The sequence below is a fragment of the Astatotilapia calliptera genome, chromosome 13, assembly GCF_964374335.1.
Source record: "Astatotilapia calliptera chromosome 13, fAstCal68.1, whole genome shotgun sequence".
In the NCBI taxonomy this organism is placed as follows: domain Eukaryota; kingdom Metazoa; phylum Chordata; class Actinopteri; order Cichliformes; family Cichlidae; genus Astatotilapia; species Astatotilapia calliptera.
In genome coordinates, this window is record NC_137434.1 from 12845752 (window position 1) to 12866874 (window position 21123).

At 41.0% G+C, this 21123-nt stretch overlaps 1 protein-coding gene across 37 annotated transcripts in view; it reads right to left on the bottom strand.

The window, feature by feature from the left end:
• LOC113034636 (neurexin-1a) overlaps window positions 1-21123 on the bottom strand; it is a 261169-nt gene that overhangs the window by 138630 nt on the left and 101416 nt on the right. For 23 of the 37 annotated variants that reach the window (XM_080287803.1, XM_080287777.1, XM_080287776.1 and 20 more), the window contains 3 exons: window positions 13977-14360; window positions 6542-6745; window positions 4111-4137 (listed from right to left, as the gene is read on the bottom strand). In XM_080287803.1, coding sequence (XP_080143929.1) covers window positions 4111-4137; window positions 6542-6745; window positions 13977-14360 — 615 coding nt within the window. The remainder of the gene's footprint in view (window positions 1-4110; window positions 4138-6541; window positions 6746-13976; window positions 14361-21123) is intronic. The other 14 variants (XM_080287779.1, XM_080287807.1, XM_080287785.1 and 11 more) reach the window with 1 other exon arrangement.

The following is a 21123-nucleotide window of genomic DNA, read 5'->3' on the forward strand; positions in this document are numbered from 1 at the left end:
AGAGCTAAAATCAGAGAAACTGCACCAAATCTCTGTGATCTTATCAGAAGAATAATAAGTCTCTCCAGGATACATTTCTCCATTAGGAAATTCCAACATTGGTCCAACTAGGGCAGCATATTATTTTTTCATACAGCCTTTCTTAGATCATCTTGAATTGCTATACAGCTCTGATGTTCCCCTGCCAGGCACACATAACCAAAAAAATAGCCCAATGAGGTTGTGCCACAGTGACGGTATTAAAACCCCTAGGCTCTGGACAGCTTGCCTATACTGCTCGGTGCATTTCAGATGGGTTCCAGGTTCATTCGCCTGAACCATTTATGGCTATTTATTTCCTGCTTTTCTGCAATCTTCAAAGCTCCATTGCAATGTGTATGCAAATCTGAGGGTTCCAAAGTACTGGGACACACTCAATCTGAGACACAGTTCTGCTCTGTAAGCACCAAACACCGGGGCAGGCTTGAGACCAGACGACCGGCGAGGGATTAAGAAGGAGAGATATGAAATAATGGGATGGAGTTGGACTTGAAAGCGTGCTTGATCTTTGCCTTCTATCATTCTGTTCTTGCTGCTCTCCAAGAAGAAAAGAAAGGCAGGAGGAAAAGAGGTCAGTCATATCAAAAAGCACAATCCTACATAGCATTTACTACTGCTGGACCTGTTTTGTTTTCTGCCTTTAGTACAATCTGTGGTCCAAACCAACAGCTGCTGGCCAGACATTAAGGGGCTTTTAGTCCAGTCAGCGCTCTCTAGTGCCCTCACAGGCGGTGATCTATCTAAAGTGATGGATCTACAGTGATCTCTCCTTGCCTCACTGACTTTAGACCCAAGGGAACAGTGAAGAAGTGTGGCACAGGGCAGCATGAGAAGATGTGATTATCCAGTCAGTCAGCTCTGGCAGGCTGGATGACAGCTCGGACACTGGTGCTGCATGCCCCGACACTGTGACTCACATAGGTGGGGGAAAGAGGAAGTCACTGACCAAGCAGCAGGCCACTACACCGGATTACCATCAACAGAGATATCAAAACCAGATCAACACGACAGGGAAAGCTTTAGCAGGATACCTCGCTACAGAACCTGCTATCTAACCACTTTGCTGCATTAACAACAATGCTACAGTGAAAATGCTTTTGTACAAGCAGAGGTGAAACATTATTAAAATGATAAATGATTTGTTTTCGAATTCATGTTAAACTGCTAAATACTGAAAGGCTCAAATTGCCACGACGTTACTGAGACTAGCACTGTTTAGCAATAAATGACATGGTTAATCATGTCATATTAAGTACTTCCTCCCATGACAGAAAAGTCCCTATTACACTGTTAATTTCAAAGGATGTTAGTTATTTCCCTTAATTTAAGAAGCTATAGAATCCTGCAAGAACTTTATTAAAATTAGCTCCTTAATTTAAAGAATATTGCAACGAATAAATTAATAAGAATGTGAAGCTTGTTGCTTTTCTTAGAAAACACTACACTACGCACTCCAGTAATTTTATATAGCCCTCTTTTTATTTTCAGATTAATTCATTTACACTATTATTGTTCCCAAAGTCCTCCTGAACAGCTCTGCCTTTACTTGTTGCCAGATTTATACCCTCCTTTTACCTTTCTGAGCATAAAATATAAGTGAATATCATTAAACTCTAGTTGAAATTCCTATTCTTTATGGTAAGATGAGAGCTGAGCTATAATGAAGTAGTTTGATTACTTTTCTGAATGTAGATGCCAGAAATTGGTGCGAGTCATTTGGCTGAGAATGCAGGATGCATGCATGCATGCTCCCCTTACATCACTCTCCAACATATGATGATTTCTAACAAGAAAACAGGTGTCGCATCTGTGTTTAACAATCTCCTCATTTAAATTAAATTAGCCACAACAAAGACTAACGTTGTGACTAACAAGAGGAAAAAGTACCTTGCAATGCTGCTAAAGAAGATCAGAAGTGAATGATCACATTACGCTAAGGTGCCCTCATCACCATATCCTGGTCTAAACTGTGACTTTTCTGCAGTCCAAGCTAATAAATAATAGAAGAGCGGACTCACAGACCAAAAAAGCCAATCTGTCACAAGATATTTCTAGTTCATATTTTCAGCTTGTTGTCACTCAGTGCCTGTTAATACTGTTTAAGTCGAAGTGGCAGTGTTTTCTTCAGACAGCTCTGGGCAGCCCCAGGGAGCCTAGGTCCCTAATTGACAGTGATGTGTTCTTTGAGTCGGTGTTGAAATTCTTCATCCACTAAGCTGACCGGAGCCGCAGCGCCTGACAAGACACATTAATTAACATAGAAAAAAAGGGGACAAAAATAACAAGCGAAAAAAAAAATTTGAATTAAATGCTAACTCTTCATAAGTGGAAACGCACTGGCTTAGCAAAGTTCTTTCCAAGAACTTCAATTAAACATTTTCCTGTGACACAATCAGGTCTGGCTCTATTAAAGGAAGGCTTGCTGTCCCCCGTCTTGTTCTTTTTCTTTTACTCAAACATTTTGCCTTTAGCATAACGTTACATTAACAAAATCAAACTACTTTTCTTCTAAGCTTAAGCACATTTACAGCTTATATGCCAATATAAGCATTGCTTTAATCTGCACATATGGCACTATTATTTTAAAAAGAATAGGGAACATAAAAAAAACCCAAATGAATTCAGATTAACATTGTACATGCTTTAGTTTACATTATTTATTTAGCTAACAACTACATTAACCATTTTACCTGCCATATGGCTCTTTACTTTCTAGCACTAAGCAGTTCCACAGTTTAAAGGATTATCCTTCCCTGCTCAATTTTACATGATGGATAGATCTCAAAAGATTTGTGCATTTACAATGTTAAAATAAATACACTGATAAATATTAATAAAGTGTTAAGAATATTTCAGACTGAGAGGAAAAAGAGAAATAAATCAAAAACGCAAATATTAGCATAACAGCTGATGATTATGTCTTCGCACTAAACCAAGAATGACCTTTTAAAGCAGTGGATTGGGGGAATTAGAGCTTAGAGCTATTTATTTGCATACACAAACAAGGGATGCATTGAAGAAGCACAAACAATGCTATTTAGCATTTAGAAAGGTGTTAAGAAGGGCTGGCTCACAGAAACATGTCTAGAGGTCACATCATGTGATTCTGTGCAGAGGCGTTTTGTTGTGTAAGTCTCCACTTCTTCATCAGTCAATGACCTTCAGCTACTGTAACACACACGCACACACACACAAACACAAACACACACAAAGAGACCTAACACTCTTGGTTTCAGAGAACAGTTTGTCCTTCTATACAGTATGTGGCAGTCTCCAGCCCACTGTTATGGAGCTTAAACTTGGGTATTTCTGTTGTTATGTGCCGATACCAAGAGCGTCTGCCACTTCAGAATCATTAAACAGGGAAAAAAAGGTGTATTACGATCCAGAGAAGTAATTATTAATTCATCACTGTTCCTGAATAATAAATGTCAAGGATATTTACCTCCCAAAATATTGCAATGTAACCTCTTTGTTCAAGCGCACACATACACAAACACACACACACATCCAAAGCGAATCCCACAAACAAGATCTGCTCTCTCTCCCTCCCTCTCCATCCCCTTCTTTCTGCTCTGTGAGGCAGGTTAATGAGAATAATAAAATCACACTCTGTATTTCCTCTGTGCTTTGAATGGCCTCATCAATTTGCAACCGCCGTGAAACGCAGAAGAAGAAAGAAAAAAAGGAAAGCAAGAAGAAGACTGAGAAATCGTGCAAAATACCTGCCTCGTGTTTTATGTCAGTGAGTGAAAAGGTTCATTAATTAGAAACAACCCAGTGTGTAGAATCACAGCTGACTATTATATTTGGGTTTGTAATTAATTCAAGCCTCCCTCCATCTCTCCAGGAATTTCTTATTTTCCAACAGCTGGAATTTGGTATGATGACACACAATGTCAATGCAAGGGGCGAGTCAGATTTCAGTATGTTTTTTAACATCATAGCTACATTTTTTTTTTAACAGTTGCAAAATATAAAGCAAGCATGTTTATAAACAACACTTCTAGGGACTGAAAGGACAGTTAAGAGTTAAGAGAAGAAGAAGAGAAAAGGTGAACAGTAACTTACTGGAGGTACAGTTAATCCTGATACAATCTAGATGGGGAAGAATAGATGAGAGATAAATTCATCTTTCAACGTTACAGCTGCAGACATCATTAAAGCATACAGTCCACCCCTCTGGGGACACACACACGGACACTGTCCTTCATCTGATGCTCTCAAACGTGATCTAATGCGCAGCAAACTTGTGAAAGTGCTGCAGTGTGGCCTCTCAGAGGAACACATTTTTCACCTAACCATTAGAATTGATGTTTAATTACATGGCAGTGCTATGTTTATCTATGAAATATGTTTTACATACACCAAGATAAATTCTTTCTCTTTTTTAATATTATTTTCTTATGAGAGCCTCAGATTTTGGTCAGGGTCATGCAGGGCCAATTGGAAGGTATACCAACTCTCTCCCCATGTGTCTCCCGTGCAAGACAACTTTAAAGCACTGTCCCTTTTTGCTACTTTGTTACATGACTTATCAATGTTACATCGTTAACTAATATCAATAAGCTAAAATTCAAAATTAAATGGTATTCTTATTTTTCCAACAGCAGGGAAAAAACAGTCATTAATTATATGTACTCGAGTGCTTCCTAAGCTCAGTTTGAGATACTTTACTTTTGTATCCCGTTTCCCAAAATATTCCACTTTTTAGTAAGCAAGTAAAATTAGCTCCACCTTAGCCAATATTATGATGCTGAATGATGTTGCACTAATGATAATAACACAATAAAATAACATCTATTCCACTAAGAGCCATTTAACATTTTTTTTTTATTTCATGCACATTTTAGTGATAATAAAAATCTAGTCAGGTTATATAAAACCTCCTTGTATCATATAAAGCAGATTCATTTCTACCCTATTACTCTATTCTAGTGCTGTATATGCGATTCATACATTCATATTTCATGTGGTAGCATACTTAAAACATCCATTCTGCATAAGTGCATTTTTCGATGCGGATATTAAATGAAGTCTTCTTCACCGTATTGATTTTAGTATTTTAAATTGGGATGTGGATCATTTTTATTAAGTAAAATATCTAAATGCTCTTCTTTAGTCTACACTACACAGCTGTTTTCTTTGACGGTAACAAGAAATAATTATCTTGATTCTACTGTGACAACTTAACTTGGCGTTCCTGTACTAAATACCCAGCTAATCTTACTCTACTCCCACTACTGTTCCTGAATTCTGCTTCGCCTCTTTTCTTTCTTAAGGCTAAGTTTGTGTCGAGCTCTAAGAAAGGTGACCCAGATCGAACTCCCTCCCCTGCTTCCCATTTGGCCCTGCTTGTCATGTGTTGTCAACCGCAGCAGAAAAGTGGTCGCAAACAGCCAGAGACCAACACGAGCCTACCCTTACAGGGAATGCTCTGCTTTTTGAAGGAGGGACAAGGAAGGCAGGCATAGAGGACTGAACCTGACAGACAAACTAAAAAAAAAACCCCTGAAATGTGTCAAAGATAATCCAAAAGAAAACAAAACTCCGTAGCCTGTTGTTTTCATCAGAGGGCATCTTTTTGTAGTCGCAGTAATATGACTTGTCAGCGCTGTCAGTGTGTGGCGCTGTTGTCTTCCATGGTGGGACACATGCTTCCTTGTGGTTGACAGCAGACACAGGCTGTCTACTTTGCATGCACCGCTAAACGGCTCCGCTTAGGGAGCCCATTTCTGTTTAGCCAGTGGAAAGGAGAAATAGATGGCTATCATTTGTGCGCCGAGGCTCTGTTTGAGAGATATCAAACTTTTCACAGGCATCATTGGATTCTATTCTGAGCAAATAAGCACATGTGCACACACTCGCGCGCACAAAAAAACGAAATGTGTTTCTTTCATTTGTCCTCAATTTTCCGTTTTTGCTGTAGGCACGCGAGAGGAAGGGGTGGAGGGTGGAGGGTGTCTTTCTTTGTACTCATTTAAGACAGCCGCATATTCATGCACGACCATGCATTCCTCCCACAATGATAAAAGTGTTTCTAAATAAAGTGATTAAAGAACAAGTGTGCAGGGTATTTATTGGCCCCAAATAAGGACTGCTTCACATTAGGCAATGACTAAATATTATAAATGCCCCCATCCTCAGAAGAATTATTAGCTTCCTGGTATGAATTATAACTGGAAATACAGAATACAGCAGTGTCTGCACTGTAAGCTGCACATTTTAAGATGATCTGAGTGTGTTGACGGTACACGCAGTGAGCATTCCCTGCTGGGCATTGCTGGCCGTGTGCTCGACTGGCAGTGAGCAAAGAGCCGCAGAGTCTTGCCATTGAAAGTCTTTACACCATCTCTTTCTATTCAATATATATATAAAAAGAAGACCAATTGCTCCGAGTGTGTGTGGGAGAGCAGGAGTATGTATATGGCTATGTTCCCTTAAAAGCGGTTTCTAGCTTAATTTGACTTATCTGCCGCAGCGTGTGTATCCAAGGCATTACCTAAGTTGACAGTCAGCCGGACGCGGCCGCTCTCCAACTCAATTCGCAGAGCGTCAGCAGAGTCCCGAGATGTGGTGGCTATTAGGATGCCATAGGCTCGCTGGGAGCGGAACCGCAAAGACACGTCCTCAGCTTCCGTGTGCATCACCACCGGTAGCTGGACCTTCATAAACTTGCTGCCATCGTAGCTGAGGATGGTCGCTTCTGCAGAGAGAAAAAAAGATATGTGATTGGTAAAATAGACCGTAACAGTTTTATGGTAATGCAATGACCGGGCCTGTCAGCTCAGCTTAAAATGATGCCCTTATTGCAGATATTATTTAATGTCGCGACTTTCAGTTTTGATGAAACAAGTGCATTAAATGTAATAATATCCAGTCATGTAAAAGAGGAATGAATACAGCATATAACTCAACAGAACAGAGACAAGTACGGTCAGCGTGTCTGGGTCTATTTCTTAGACGGGAGCTTTTTTGGTTTTTTAGAGCTACCTTGCCTCACAGACAGCAGAAACACTGAGTCATTTTGACTGCTGATGAATCCTAGAATTAGTCTCTTAGAAATATAAATACAATATAAAAACTTGCTGAGTAAGTGACTGTTAAATGGCATGTGCCCAGATATGTCACCCAAAAGCAGTGTGTAAAGACTTGTCAAAGTCTGGCGTCGCATTTTGCTGTGTACTACAGCTGACAGCAAGCCAAACTCTCTCCAAAAGACTGACTCCTGTCTTCCCCGTGCCAATTCAGCTGGTGGACTCGATCACGGAGTCAGTGGCAAGTACATGTTTGGATAATAATTAAGCTTAAAAAACACGGTCCAAGGTGAAATGAAGCCTTCGTGACAAACAAATAAAAGAAACTCAAAGTCCAAGTTCTCCTACATAACAAGTGGCATCCACAAGTATTTTGTATTTGCAATGTAATAGTGGCAAACCATGAAAGGAGAAATTGGTATTGACCGAGGGGAAAAAACACTAACGATGACAGAATTGTAATAGTATATGGACCTTGAATATCGAGCTTCTGCTCAGGGTGACTGCATTTACTCAAAGCATTAAGCGGGCCGTCTGGAGAAATGCTGGGGAGATTGTTTAACGCTGGCAGGAGGTTGTAACAACATTTCCGGTAGTGTAACTAAACCATAACCCAATAACAAAGCCATTACTGCAGCTGCAGAGTTGAGCCAGACAGATATAAGGTGAGACTGAGGGACGGGAGATGGAGACTGTTGCGGGTGATAGGGTACCAGTATACACAAACCACCTCATCACCACTTCCTCGTCACACAGACCCAATGTCACATCCATCCCCTGGGATAACTCCGTCACATTCCTCACCCAAATCCAATTTCTCCACGCCCTCCTGGGGTATGATGCAGATGACAGGGGCGTGTGACAAACGAGCTCCCACTGCTAAACTGTCTGCTCCCTGCCAGGCAGCTAAAGCAAAGAGCTACATTTGGAAACTGTTAGCCAATGCCAGGGAAAAAGCGGAGCAACTGTTCAAGCTTCTCGAATACTTGAAAAATGTGTCTCTGTTATACCACCTTGCACCTGGTCCCGATACTTGCAGGAAAAGTATCTGAACTTTAAAAAAAAAAGTCCCCCTCAGTGTTTAATTATGCTTTGTAGTGTCCATTAACAGCAACTGTCTGTTGTTTAGGTTCATGGCAAAAATGTATTACTGCTGCACAATGAGTGGCAGCTCAGAGTGCTGACCTGTATAGAATTCTTACTAAAGAATTAGCACCTCGCTCTGAAACAAGATCCATTATGCTTGCACGAAACAACACATTAAAGAATAAACACATGCAGCGATGATGCTGAGAACTTGTTAATATATTCCTTTAAATTGTAAAGCATTGTGTCTCCTTAAGGGTGAAGAAAAATGAATCATTTGCTAAATGTAATCTATGCAAGCTCCCTTATAAAGGAAAGACATTTCACATTTCCCTCATCTGCATAATCTTCAGCTTTTTTCCCCACACTGGATAGGAGGATAAAATTAATCACAGCTGGAGTAAATATTGCATTTCATCCAAGATGTCACCTTTGCTGAAATTCATATAAGGGACTATCTAAAATGTCATAAATAAGAAAGCTCCAGAATACAGATATGGAAAAAATGGAGGATGACATGTGAGGGAATCATTACCTAATGCAAAGTGAGGACCTGTCAAAAATCCAATCCTGCAAGCCGAGTCATTTTTAATGGCACTCCCATGTTTAATATCAAAATAAATTGAGAGGACTGAAGCCGGAGCTTCTGTCTGTGCCAACCCAACAGGAGGCTGTCAGAGGGGAGATGGAGCATACCAAACTAAACCAAGCATTCATTTTCTGTCTTGTAAAGCTCAATGCAACATTCTTTTCTGATTTTCACAAGAAAACAAGTAGCGATTTGAGGGGGCGTTGGGGCACTTTCAGAGAAGTAACAAAGAAGCCTGTACTACTAACAAGGGGTGGGGTAATGGCAGACAGGCACACAGTTCTTCCTGCTTTCTCCCCCCGAGGAGAGCAGACTCTGCAGGAAGGCTGAGCTGTCAGCTGCATGCCACAGGATTGTGATGTCCCACAGTATCGGGGCACCAGACTCAACCCAATTCAAAAATTGCCAGAAAACAACTGCCAAAAGGCTTTTGGAAAATTTGTGTTCAACATCCATAATAAACAGGAGGAAATGGCTCAGAGATATGATAAATAATTCAAGGCAGCTCATGTCTTCTTCACCGCAGCCGTCTTTGAACCCAAGTATAGACAATCCACGAAAGAGACACACTGGCTATTAAAAGTGTGGAAACAAGTTACAAGCTGAGTGGATTTCTTCAGACAGGGAAACAATGTTCTGTGTATGCACAGAGAGGAAGCAGCATCATGGGCCAGCTTCACATCTGCTGCCCTGTGACCATACGGCAACATTATCTGAGCTATGAAATGAGAGCGAAGATGGAAAATAGATCAGCTGAGATTGGGATAATATGCAACTTCAGCTCTTGCATTATGAAATGGAAGCTACAAGTAGTACAGCTTTGCATTCAATCGCTATCAAAATCTTTCAGCCGGTCGAGAATGTTAGGACAATTAGCTCATCTCTCAAGGTCTATCCTGCGCTATCAAAATCTTTCAGCCAGAGCTATTCCTCAACATTTTCCTCGAAAAAATGGACCCCCAGCGCTCGTACAGTCACGCGTCTTCCATGTTTTTCACTTTTCTACACATGTATGTCCATCGCTTAAGGGCGCGGGACAACCGGTTCTCTCTAATTATGACTAGATTCAAGTGTGCTGAATGGTGACTAACACAGTGTGCTGTCAAAGGGCACGGCTAAAACATGCTTTAATGCTAACGCTCAGCCATATTCTCCTTTAAGGGCTTTTCTCAATTATGCAATAGCATTCTGCACCTCTTGGCTTTTGCTTTGGACCGATGGCAAATGGCTTTATGCTCTGAAAAGCAATAAATGTTCTCAAAGAACAGAGTTTTTCTTTATTTACACTAATTTACATAAGTAGTTAATGCATTGTATTGTTGTGCACTATGCTCTGGAGCAAGGTATTAGACACCTTTAGTACATGCTGGCAATAATATACTGCAGTAGACTCAAGGCTCTACTTAATGATATATCCCTTAAGAGTACCCTGAAGCTGTAAGGCTGCTATATTTTATACAGTTTTTTTTAAATATATATTTTGAACTAATAGCATCACTATTGGTAAAAGCACAGTGCAAAGCCTCTACACTGCAAATCAGCAAGTTGTTAGGTATGTCTGGTGTACAATGAGCAGACTCATGTATCGATCTGTACACTGATCTTCAGCACCGAGCTTATCCATTGCGGGTATGTTGAAGCACACGTTCAGCTGCAGCCACTGTGAAATGATGCAGGTGCTGTCAGTGCTGGAATCCAGCATGTCAAATCTCATTAGGGAATATGTGCATGTACTACAACACACCTACCACACCATCTGGGAGGCTGTTTTAGCCTCACACTGCAAGACTAATATTTGGGCTAATTAGCAACTGGAGGAACAATGAAGGGGAAGACATTTGGGATGCAAGGGGGGAAAATTGCTTTGTCTGCTTAATTAAAATGTCTCAAAATAGGGCGAATAGCTCCGTGGCTGTGTTCCGAAGATCCACCTCCTGCTCCTTTTACTTGTCGTCGTCCTCCTCCTCTGCCATATGCAGTAGCTGTATTTTGCCACCGGGTGGTACACCATGCATGGATAAGTGAGAGCTGGGGTAATTCTTTTGACAGCTCCTCGGCCTGCTGGTGCCTGCTTCATCCTACCAGTGCAGAGGCAATCTGGAGCATTCAAAACAGCTGGCAGCACGCCAGAGCCCATCCTCTGTACCACTGCTCCCACTCACACTCTCGCTAATGCCTGTCTCATACACAAGTGCAGAGACAGCCAGAAAATGAGAGTTGGACGGAGAAGCCGAGACGCCAGAACACGGCTCTGGTGTTCAAAGAGAGTACAGAAGGTCACGGTGGAGGAAATCTTTGCAACACGCAGTCTCTTAATGTGGAACTGTTTCAGCTTTTTGTTTTTGTTTTCAGAGCAAAGTCAGGCTGGATTATATCTTTGGACCCAAGAACGCTCTCTGAATAAGTAATTATCTTCCTGAAGAGAAACGATCTGTATCCCTTGCCCACTCCACCTCCCTCATGTACTGTGTCCTAATTCCTGTCAACTCATTAGCTAAAACCGACGTGCACATGTGGAAAATCAAAGTAGCGCGGAGACAAGCCTCACTGACACGTTCATCAGATATGGAAATCGAATTATTTTCTTTTACACTAAATTTTATTTCTGCTTTTTTTGCTCCCTTTTTTAAATCAAATATTAATTTCCTGCCTCAGAACTAACTAAAACACTGCATTCGCAACACGTGCCACATACCTTCAAGACGTTCGTGACTAAACAAGCCTCATTTCACAACAGTGTCATGTGCTTTTGTATCATTTTGTTTTTGTGCCATTTGCCAGATTTCCATCAGTATCATTAGCATCTCTAAAGTGCAGTTGGAGTTATAAATCAGCGTCATCCATTTATACTCAAGGTTTTGTGTGTGTGTGTGTGTGTGTGTGTGTGTGTGTGTGTGTGTGTGTGTGTGTGTGTGTGTGTGTGTGTGTGTATATGTAGGTGGTAAGGCAGGGGGTGGGGGGTGGTTGGTTTGTGGACATAATAACTTACTCCCTCCCCACTCCAGTGGCAAGACTCACACCAGAAATTGCCTTCCCGAGTCAGACGATTGCTAGAAGACTGGGTCAATATTAAAAGAATAAAAAACAAAAACTAAAAGAAACACATATAGTTGCCTTTTCTTTCAAAATTAAGGTTTTTAAATGACTACTCCAAATTTTCTTATGACTACTTGACTAATTTCTGATGCCTTATTCATTTCCCAGTCAGTTTTAATGTGTAAACAGTGTTCATAATTAAGTCGTTATGGACTGGAAGCATTTATCACAAAGCCAAAGCAAGAAAACTACAGGAACCAGGTCAGGAACCTTTGCCATGTAGCCTTTGAATGGTGGGGCTTGGATGAAACATGTTGCTCCTGATACTTTTTATTTTTTACAAAAACTGGCACACTTTGTGTCATTTCTATCGATGCTGCACTTCTTAAAATACCATAGAAACGTTTATACTGGTTCTAGAAGCGTTGCATCACCGTAACATTTGGTGCATCTGCCCTAAGAAGACTAACAAGTAGAGGTTAGAGAGAAAACAACAGATAAGCACTGTCCACATACAAGTTATGGTTAAAAAAGACAAGCTGTGACTCTTCAGATAACTTTACATTTCACAATAGATCCGTTTAAAACACACACTAAACAGAGTTCCAACTATACAACATCCCTTTACTTTTGGTAATACTGTTTCATGAAGCAAGTGACTTCAGCACAGAGGAATAGCAAAAGCACGTGTGGAGCTGACACATGTAACTGTGTGGGACGTGGTGTGTTCCAACCGCAGCGGATTTTTTTTCTTTTTTTTCAGATGAGAGAACCTGTTCCTGTTTCGGCGAAGATGCATCACGCTGTGATAACAGTGTCACATGCTTGGGCACTTTTTTGACATTTGCCTTGATTATGCATATGTTAAATGCTTTCATGCATTTGCTACTATTGCACCATTGAGATTTCATGACTATGCATGCTGCTGCAATATAAATCCCTTAACACGCCAATATATAGTCTACTGCTTCAGGTTAGAATCTGTGATGATTATATGTATATAGCTATGAATTCATTCAACCAATATGGAAATATCCTATGATTTCTTAATATTGCAATTCTCCTTAATAAAAGAACTATAAATTGGAAAAATGTATTTGCTTAGTCTCACTGTGTGGATAAAAGGAAAGTACATTGATCAAAAAGATCAGCAAATTAAAGCTGATCATGCAGAAATGTTTAATCTCACAATTCCTTAAAGATACACCTGAAATTCTTTTCATACATTTTATAGCACAGAAAAAATTCTTGTACTCCGTTGCTTTCAGCTAGCTGCAGAAATACAGCAAAATACTAAAACAGGAAGAAAAGAATCTGCTTTAGAGTACTAAGGGCAGTTCTGGAAGATTTTCTCAGGGCTAAGTTCAAGCAATTATAGCTTTTTATCAGACAATGTGACTATTCATTTTTTTAGTATAATTTGCGACCCTATCAACTTTAAACACTAGTCAGAAAGTTCAGAACAAAAAGTGTTCTTTTAATTTCTCAGTGATCAGCTATAAATAAAAAAAAGACAAATTCCTGCAGAATCAGGGGTAAGTCAGACATAGAGGCCTAAAGTTTCATGGTGTGACACTCACTTCTCCTATTTCTCTTCTCTGGAGGACAGAAGGATAAGTATTCTGCACCAGGTCTGGTCATGAGCGAGTGGTTTGATGAGGCAAATGGTTTGCAGAAGACAGCCAATTTACAGGCAAGTGTGCATGGTGGACGTGACCAGCAGTGTCTCGGTGGTGCATCAGTCACCTGCCACTCAACATACTCGAACATCAACCCTCCGTATCCTGACTCATTTTGCCTGCTTCTCTGTTGCTGTCGGTCTCCTCCCGCAATTTCTCTCCTGCCTTAAATTACCACCAACCTGCTGTTAGAGAGCTGGCGATGTTCAACCATAAGCCTGGATAACAAAAAGACCACCTGCAGGCTTTTGTGTGTTGACACTGTTCAACGTGAACTTGAAAGACAAAGAATACTACATCCATGGCAGATATAATTAAACCAATCTTTTCCTTTTCTTTGATGTAAATTATATTCACACTTTTATGATCCCATCCCTACATCAGAAGATAATGCATGGTGAGGTCGCTGTGCAGCATCATCAACATTTTACACTGGCAAAGTTTACGCCTAAGAGAAAGAAATTATAAGCAGTCTAACAGCTGGGTAGAAAAAATGAGACAAAGTTTTACCTCTTTCGCAGGAGCGACCCAGGTATCCAGTCCCAGAACAGTCACACACGTAGCGATTCCAGCCTTCTCTACAGATCCCATTGTTTTGGCAGGGGTTGCTCAAGCACTGCTTGGGAGGCTCTTTAGAGCAGGAGGGCTTGACCCCGGCAGCTTTCTGGATCTCAGCCAGCCGTCTGACATCTTTACTCTGTCCGTCAATAAATAAATCTCGAATGCAGCCTACGTAGCCATAGTTGAGCAGTGCAGTCCACACCTCGGTGGGGAACACCAACCCCCTTCTATTCTCCGGTAAACCCCCGAGGTACAGGTTGTCATCCAAGTCCAGGATCTCACTTTCTCCAGGGGCTGTGTAGGCAGTGCGGAGGGTGTTGATGGAGATGGTACCTAAAAATGAAGATACAGGAAGAATAAGTTATTGTTTTGCTACAGCTACTTTGAGGTAAGTAAACAATTAGCCTCCAAAAGGCACTGTGTGTCCTACAGGACCACAAAGATGCAAAGAAGACCCATTTGAAAATGTTTTGATGAAGAAATTAACCTAATTAGTGTTATCCATCTGGACAGGGTCAGGATTTTCTTCATTTAGAATGACTGATGAGAGATGATAAGATGCATTAATCACAGGGCAGCTAGTCTATTAGTAGTTTAATCTGGGATTCCTAAGAGTATCCTCTCCATTTTCCTTGGGTTTGCCATAATAAATCTCCTTTATCTATAAAGCAGTGGTCATAAAGAAACTAGTGAGGAAAAGAAAAATAGTTGCCCCCTCTATCATTTTAGCCACCCTTCCCAAAAAAACATCGTAACCATCTTTTTGATCTTGATTAACGGACTGGAGGCTCCGACCCCCCCGCCACCCTGTCTCTCCTTCTGTTTGCCTCTCAAACACATAAACCTGCAATGAGAGCATGTGTGTTTCCCAACATGATTTATCACTCTCATTCAGGTTTAATTCTCGATCTGGAGCACGGTAAACAACAGCGGACATGACTGGACTGTAAAGCTGTGGAAAAGGAAGGCCTTACTGTGGGACTCAGACCGGGTGATTAATTTGTATATGGATCTGTTACTCTCAGTGCAGGAACCATTGTGGACTTTAATTAATGGTGGCTGCCTCCACTGCCTGCATCCTCGTCCAGTAATCTATATACCGTGGCACTGAGGATCCACACAGGCCACTGCCTGGATGGATGCTTAAAAATAAAATTGCCATAGAGTCAAAATTTGAATTTTGAGTGGCAGATGCATGCCATGGCAGATATGAAGGAACTAATAGTTGATTGCCATGGGCTAAATGGCAAAGCTGTAATGCTTGTACTGTATGTGGGAGAGAAGTGTAGCTTTTAAGTTACTTTTCTAGTCAAAGTGTTTATGTTGGGGAAACAAGCCCTAAGCCATACTTGAATTTCAGCAGGGCTGCCTGGCACTTTTTAGAGACACATTAGATATTAAATGGGGCATTTCACATTTCATTACAGCTACCATTAGCATGCATGAATGTACATATCACAATTAATTATACATATAATAAATATCTGCATTTCTATTTTTTCTATCAAAGCCTTTTTTCTCAGAAGCATCTTTTCACATAACAAAAAAATGTTAAAAATCACCCCCTATGCTAATAACACACTTGTTCATGTATGATCTTCATAGCCAAGGTGAGCCAGCCCTTTTGCAAAATTGTTTGAGAGAGACAGCTAAGGACCTAGTGCACAATGATTAACCGGGTCCCACTAACATGTTCCAGCTCTTTTCTCAGGGTCTTGGCCCCAGGCATCTGTTCCTGCACTTTCCTGCCGCCACCCACTGCCCCTGCTCTCTCCAGCCACAGCTGTTGAGACTTCCAAGCTTTGCACACTTGGCATAGGCCACCCGTCATGCAGCCAGAACAGCTCCCTTCAGGTTATAGCTAACGAGCTCACTACATCAAACTCATTAGCGAGGAAACTTTTCTCTGAGTAGAGCAGGTGCCCGGCTGAAGAATGAACATCAGTGTGGTCAGCGTGAATGGCGAGAGAAGTATCCACACACGCAAACACTTTTTTTTTTTTGTCAGATCCCACACTGTGACAGGCATTTGAAGGAACTGAGTGAAGTAGTGTGCAAAATTCTTGAGCCACCCTTGATTCCTTTATATTTTGCCATCTCCATGTTTCCTAAAGGACATACAAAGCTCTTCTTTGAGGTAAATCCATGACTCATTATGTTCCATTCTTTGCTTTTCTATCCAGGTATGCTTTTACTGCTTTGGCAATGTGTTTAAGATCGTTGATCATGTTGAAAATGATGTTGTTGCCAATCAGATACTGTGCGGTGGATTAAAGTCTGATGGTACTTTTCTATCTTCCTCATTTAATCAATTTTGATCCCCAACACCACTGACTGAAAAGCTCCAAACCATGACAGAGCCTCCACCGTCTTTTACAGATGGGTGCAGACACTCACTGTTGGGCATCTCTTCTGATCTCATATGTACTGACATCAACTTTGGTGTAAACCTGTTGCCCGCTGATTTTCAGTTCAATTCTTGTGTAATTTGGCAGCCTTTTCTTCCTGTTTCTCTTCCCTTCTTGAGAGCCACCCTTTTCTCATTTTTCCAGTGAACAGTAGATGAATCAAATGATGGTCCATGTGCATTTCTCAGGTTCTATGTCAGATCTGTATTGTTCCTATTTCTTATGGTTTCACATTGCTTTCAGATAAATATTTATCTGCTGTAGATAGTGTTTTTTGTAAGCTTTCCTCTTTTGTTCTCCACTTGTTCAATTTCCTCAACTTTTTTAAGGACACCCTGCACATGCCAAAATATGCCAGGTTTTTGGCAAATAGCTTTTTGGTGTTGCTGCCAAAATACTATTTTATACCTGTCACACTGTGTTATCTTTGGCATTTTTCAACTACAAATTCACTAAAGAAATAGGAACAAATGATACATTTTTGTAAGACGCTGCCAGTAACAAAATGCCTAAAGATACAATTTAAAATTTGGCACACACAACACCGGTCCATCCTTTGAGTTTGGTGTCTTTGTTTACGCTTTAATAAGATCATAGGTCAGTGTAAAAGTGGCGTAACAAATAGAAATTCCACTGAAAAGAGGCTGGTACTTGAACTGGACTGAGAATGAGTGAAAAAGCAGGTAATGTCCAATGAAAAATTTGGAAAGAGTTTCAAAAAGTCTGACCATTTTTAAAAATTACAAGAAAGCCTTGCTCTTTGAAAGTAAAATATAAAGTGATACTGTTAAAGTCATCATCGAGTTATTGGATGCTTTAAACCTCATGATATCTACACTTAAGTCTTATTACAGTCATAAAGAACGAAGAAAGAATATCTGTCTAAATTGATGCAGAAGAAGAAGAAAGATATCTACATCTCCTGGGCATCATGTGACAGTGATGTATTTACTTCTCAATCTCCTGTAAAGAATATGTGAAAGCAGAGTGGATCTGTGTAATGTTGGACGACTACCCTAACAGCAGGGCATATACACACTGCAGGACTACTTATGTTTTGAACACTATTATTTTGATATCAGGGGGTGTGTCTTGTGAATGCTAACATTAAAGAGGAGGAGATACAGAACAAGATGAGAACATGGAGATAAAGAAGCCTGGAAAGAGGATGGGGGGTGTATATGATGACAGATAAGAAAGCAGTGGGAACACAGCGGTAAACAGTGTCCTGAAAAATGAGTACAGAAATTACAAACGAGATGATCAAACTGATACAGAGGGCTAAAATGTGACTGAATGATGATGACAAAAATCAGCAGTCTAGCCAACTTAAAAGCGCTGACCACATTACTCTCTCTATCCCTCTCTGTGGGCTGACCTGTAAGTGGTACTCCATCATCAAACCTGAAGGCAGGGGTCCAAATGACAGCTCAGATCTCTCTCACACTTTTTGCATCAGCAGCCAGGCTCAACTTGGCATGATGTCCCCTAACCCCACTCACACATCCCCAAAACATGTCAGACAGGGGATTACTACAATCCAGTTAGGGCGATACGGCCAAATCTCTCCCTGTGATTGGATTCTCTGTAGAAAAAGAAGCTCGTGAGTGGGTTGTGAGGATAGGGAATATGTTATCTATAAGAGTGTGCATGCCTGCTTCTGTTTGTTTGGTGTATGTGTGCATGTTTGTGTGTGAAGTAGCGCCGCGTGTGCCCTAGCAGGAAGTGTGGCTACAACACAGCAATGTCCGTGTAATGTCTCTGATGAGTGACCCACAGCACTTGCGGCCCAGAAGCCCTCACTTAAAAGCAGAGTGTCTCTTAGCGTCTCTAATGCATTGAGGGTTAGAAGATGCTGTCTGAGAGCCAGAGTCCATTTGCAGGCTTGCTTCCTGTAGAAAGAGCTGCCTAAACTAAATAGGGCAGGGATCATTATCCACCATTGTTACAGCTGCAGGAAGCGTTGCACACGGAGGACTGGGCTGCGGATAATTATGTCTGGCTGTTGTGTTGCACTTTTGTTATGAGTGATGTGCTTGGTGGTGTGTATTAATAAAACATCTGACACACAGATGAAAAGCCAAGAATACCATATGTTTGATGAGTCACGCTCTCGGGGGACTGGTGAATTCTTCTATGTTGTTTTTGAAAATTACCTTGAAGGACTCGTGTGTACGATTTAAAGGGTTCAATTAAGAGAACTAGATTGTAGGATTAATAATCATTTTCATCAGTGTTAAATTAGCTCTGACAATAAACTGTGGTTCAGTTCAGTTAGAATAGAATAGAATAGAATAGCCTTTATTGTCATTGTACAGAGTACAACGAAATTGGAGTGCCACTCCCTTGGTGCAAGTTTCAATAATAAATATAAATGTAAAATATAAAAAGTACAAAAAAAACAATCGTAAGTACTCAAACAATAGTATGTACAATATATACAGGATAGCAGCATTAATATAATGACAGTATGAATAGCAGCATAATATAATGACAGTGACGGTATGGAATAGGTTCAATTGTTTTTGTGCTTATTTACTACGGTGATAGCTCTGGGAAAGAAGCTATCCCTGAATCTGTTTGTCCTGGTTTTATGTGACTTGTACCGTCGGCCTGACGGTAATAGTTCAAACAGTTGGTTGCTGGGGTGAGAGTGGTCCTTGATGATATTGTCAGCTCTGCTGAGGTACCGAGAGTTTGCAGTGACCTCCAGGCTGGGCAGAGAGCAGCCAGTGACATAGGACATAGGTTCATGTGGTTTTGATACCTCACTCTAATTTAGGGAGCAAGCATATGTTTGATGGTACACTGAAAACATCAGACACCTAGTTAGTGTTTGCAATGTGTCTGCTCACAGAACTGGGCTTTATTATGGCATTTTCACTCATTTGTTAATTTTGTGTCATTCAGTTATGTTCTGTGCTTTGTGTTGTTACCAGCTGACAACGGTTATTTGTCACAGTTAGAAATGTTCAGTCTGGTATAATGGCTGGAACCATACTGCTATATCACAGTATGGCATGAACTGTGGATGAATGAAATGTACAGAATCCTCTGTGCTCTCATGAGCTGCATAAAATAATACCACGGGCCACCACTAGCAGCCTCAGTGACAGATTATGCTGCAACATTTTATGCGAGCAATCGTCTGACAACTCTGGGCTCAGAATGAGCCCATTACAAAGAGAGAGTGTCATCCATGGAGCCCAACATGTAGCGCTGCTCTGTTTCTATAGTAGCCCAGAGTGCTCTGAAGAGAGCAGTAACCAAGAGAGTTGTTCTGAAATACGCAACCTCGTGGCTAAATGCCAGTAAAAAGAAGCAGTGTGATCACATCACACCTGTAGTGGCCTGCCTACACTGGCTTCCAGTCCATTTCAGGATCCAGTTTAAAATGTTATTACTTTCTTTTAAGAGGCTCAAAGGTTTGGCGCCACCATGCCTAACGGAACTTTTACGGGCCTACACTCCTACCAGAGCACTGAGGTCTACAAACTCACCGCTCTTGGATGTCACTCGCTCAAAAATAGAGGTGACAGAGCTTTTTAGGTGGCAGCTCCTGATCTATGGAACAACCTCTCTACCTACCTACTTATTCTTGCAGGCTTTCTGTTGTAGTTCAGGACGATGATTGTTTTATTTGATTATAGCTTTAATTGAGATTCACAATTGTTAATACATATATAGAGATTATAATATATACATTTCAGGAGTGGTATCCACACCATTACACACCATAAGCAGCAGTGCTTTGTACAGATCATAGAAACCTGGATGTAAGAAATAAATAAATAAATTGGAAAAAAGCTTCACAATTTGAAGCCACTGTGTGCACGTATCTAAAGCATCCTCGCCATGTTGTTACTCGTATCACAAGGGAAGTCGTCATATTGGCGAGACCTTTGTACATCCTCTCTACAGGCCAGTACGTAAGTGTTGATCCGCAGGACTTGAGAAAAGAAGGAAAAGTTATTCTGAAATGTCATTAGTGCACAGCTCAGCACAGCACTGTGCAGTAACTGTCTCAGTCCTGGGAGAGACCCCCTCCTGTTTCCATGGAAACTTAGGCAGGGTAGACAGAGAGAACAGTGAGTGGAGAGCTCGATGAGAGAGTTCGGGGTTCTGTGTGCCCGTGTTCGTGTGTACATGTGTGCACTGCATGGGGGAGGGTGATCAGAGGTTACTACACACATAATGAAAAAAAATTTAATTTAGCAAGACAATGTTGTTTATAGTGCGGCGCACCGCAACTAAATGTTTTGGATTTATGTCATCTGAGAAGGTACCCACAGCTTTCTTCTCCCAGCGAATTCAATAGAAGCCACTCAGTAATGTTTATTTCAGCGTAGGCCTGTATTGTGTCACCTCAAACAGAGTATTGGAGCTAATTTTACAAACACTTTCATTGACTAATGGAGCTGAATGTGTGAAAGCTGTCACTATTTTAACATTGTATCTAGCTCAATTTGGAACTACAACCCAGACTTGCTTAGGGGGGTAATGAAACAGTTAATCTAATTTCCACCTCTTGAGATGGAGTGGAAAACATGGTCAAGGGGTATATCTAATTTGCAGCATGACATTGCAAGGGCTTGGCTCTAAGCTCACACTAACAAATTGCTGCTTAGATAAGCAAATCAACAGGGACCAGTGCAGGGCGACCCGGGGCGTAGAGGACACATTGTGAG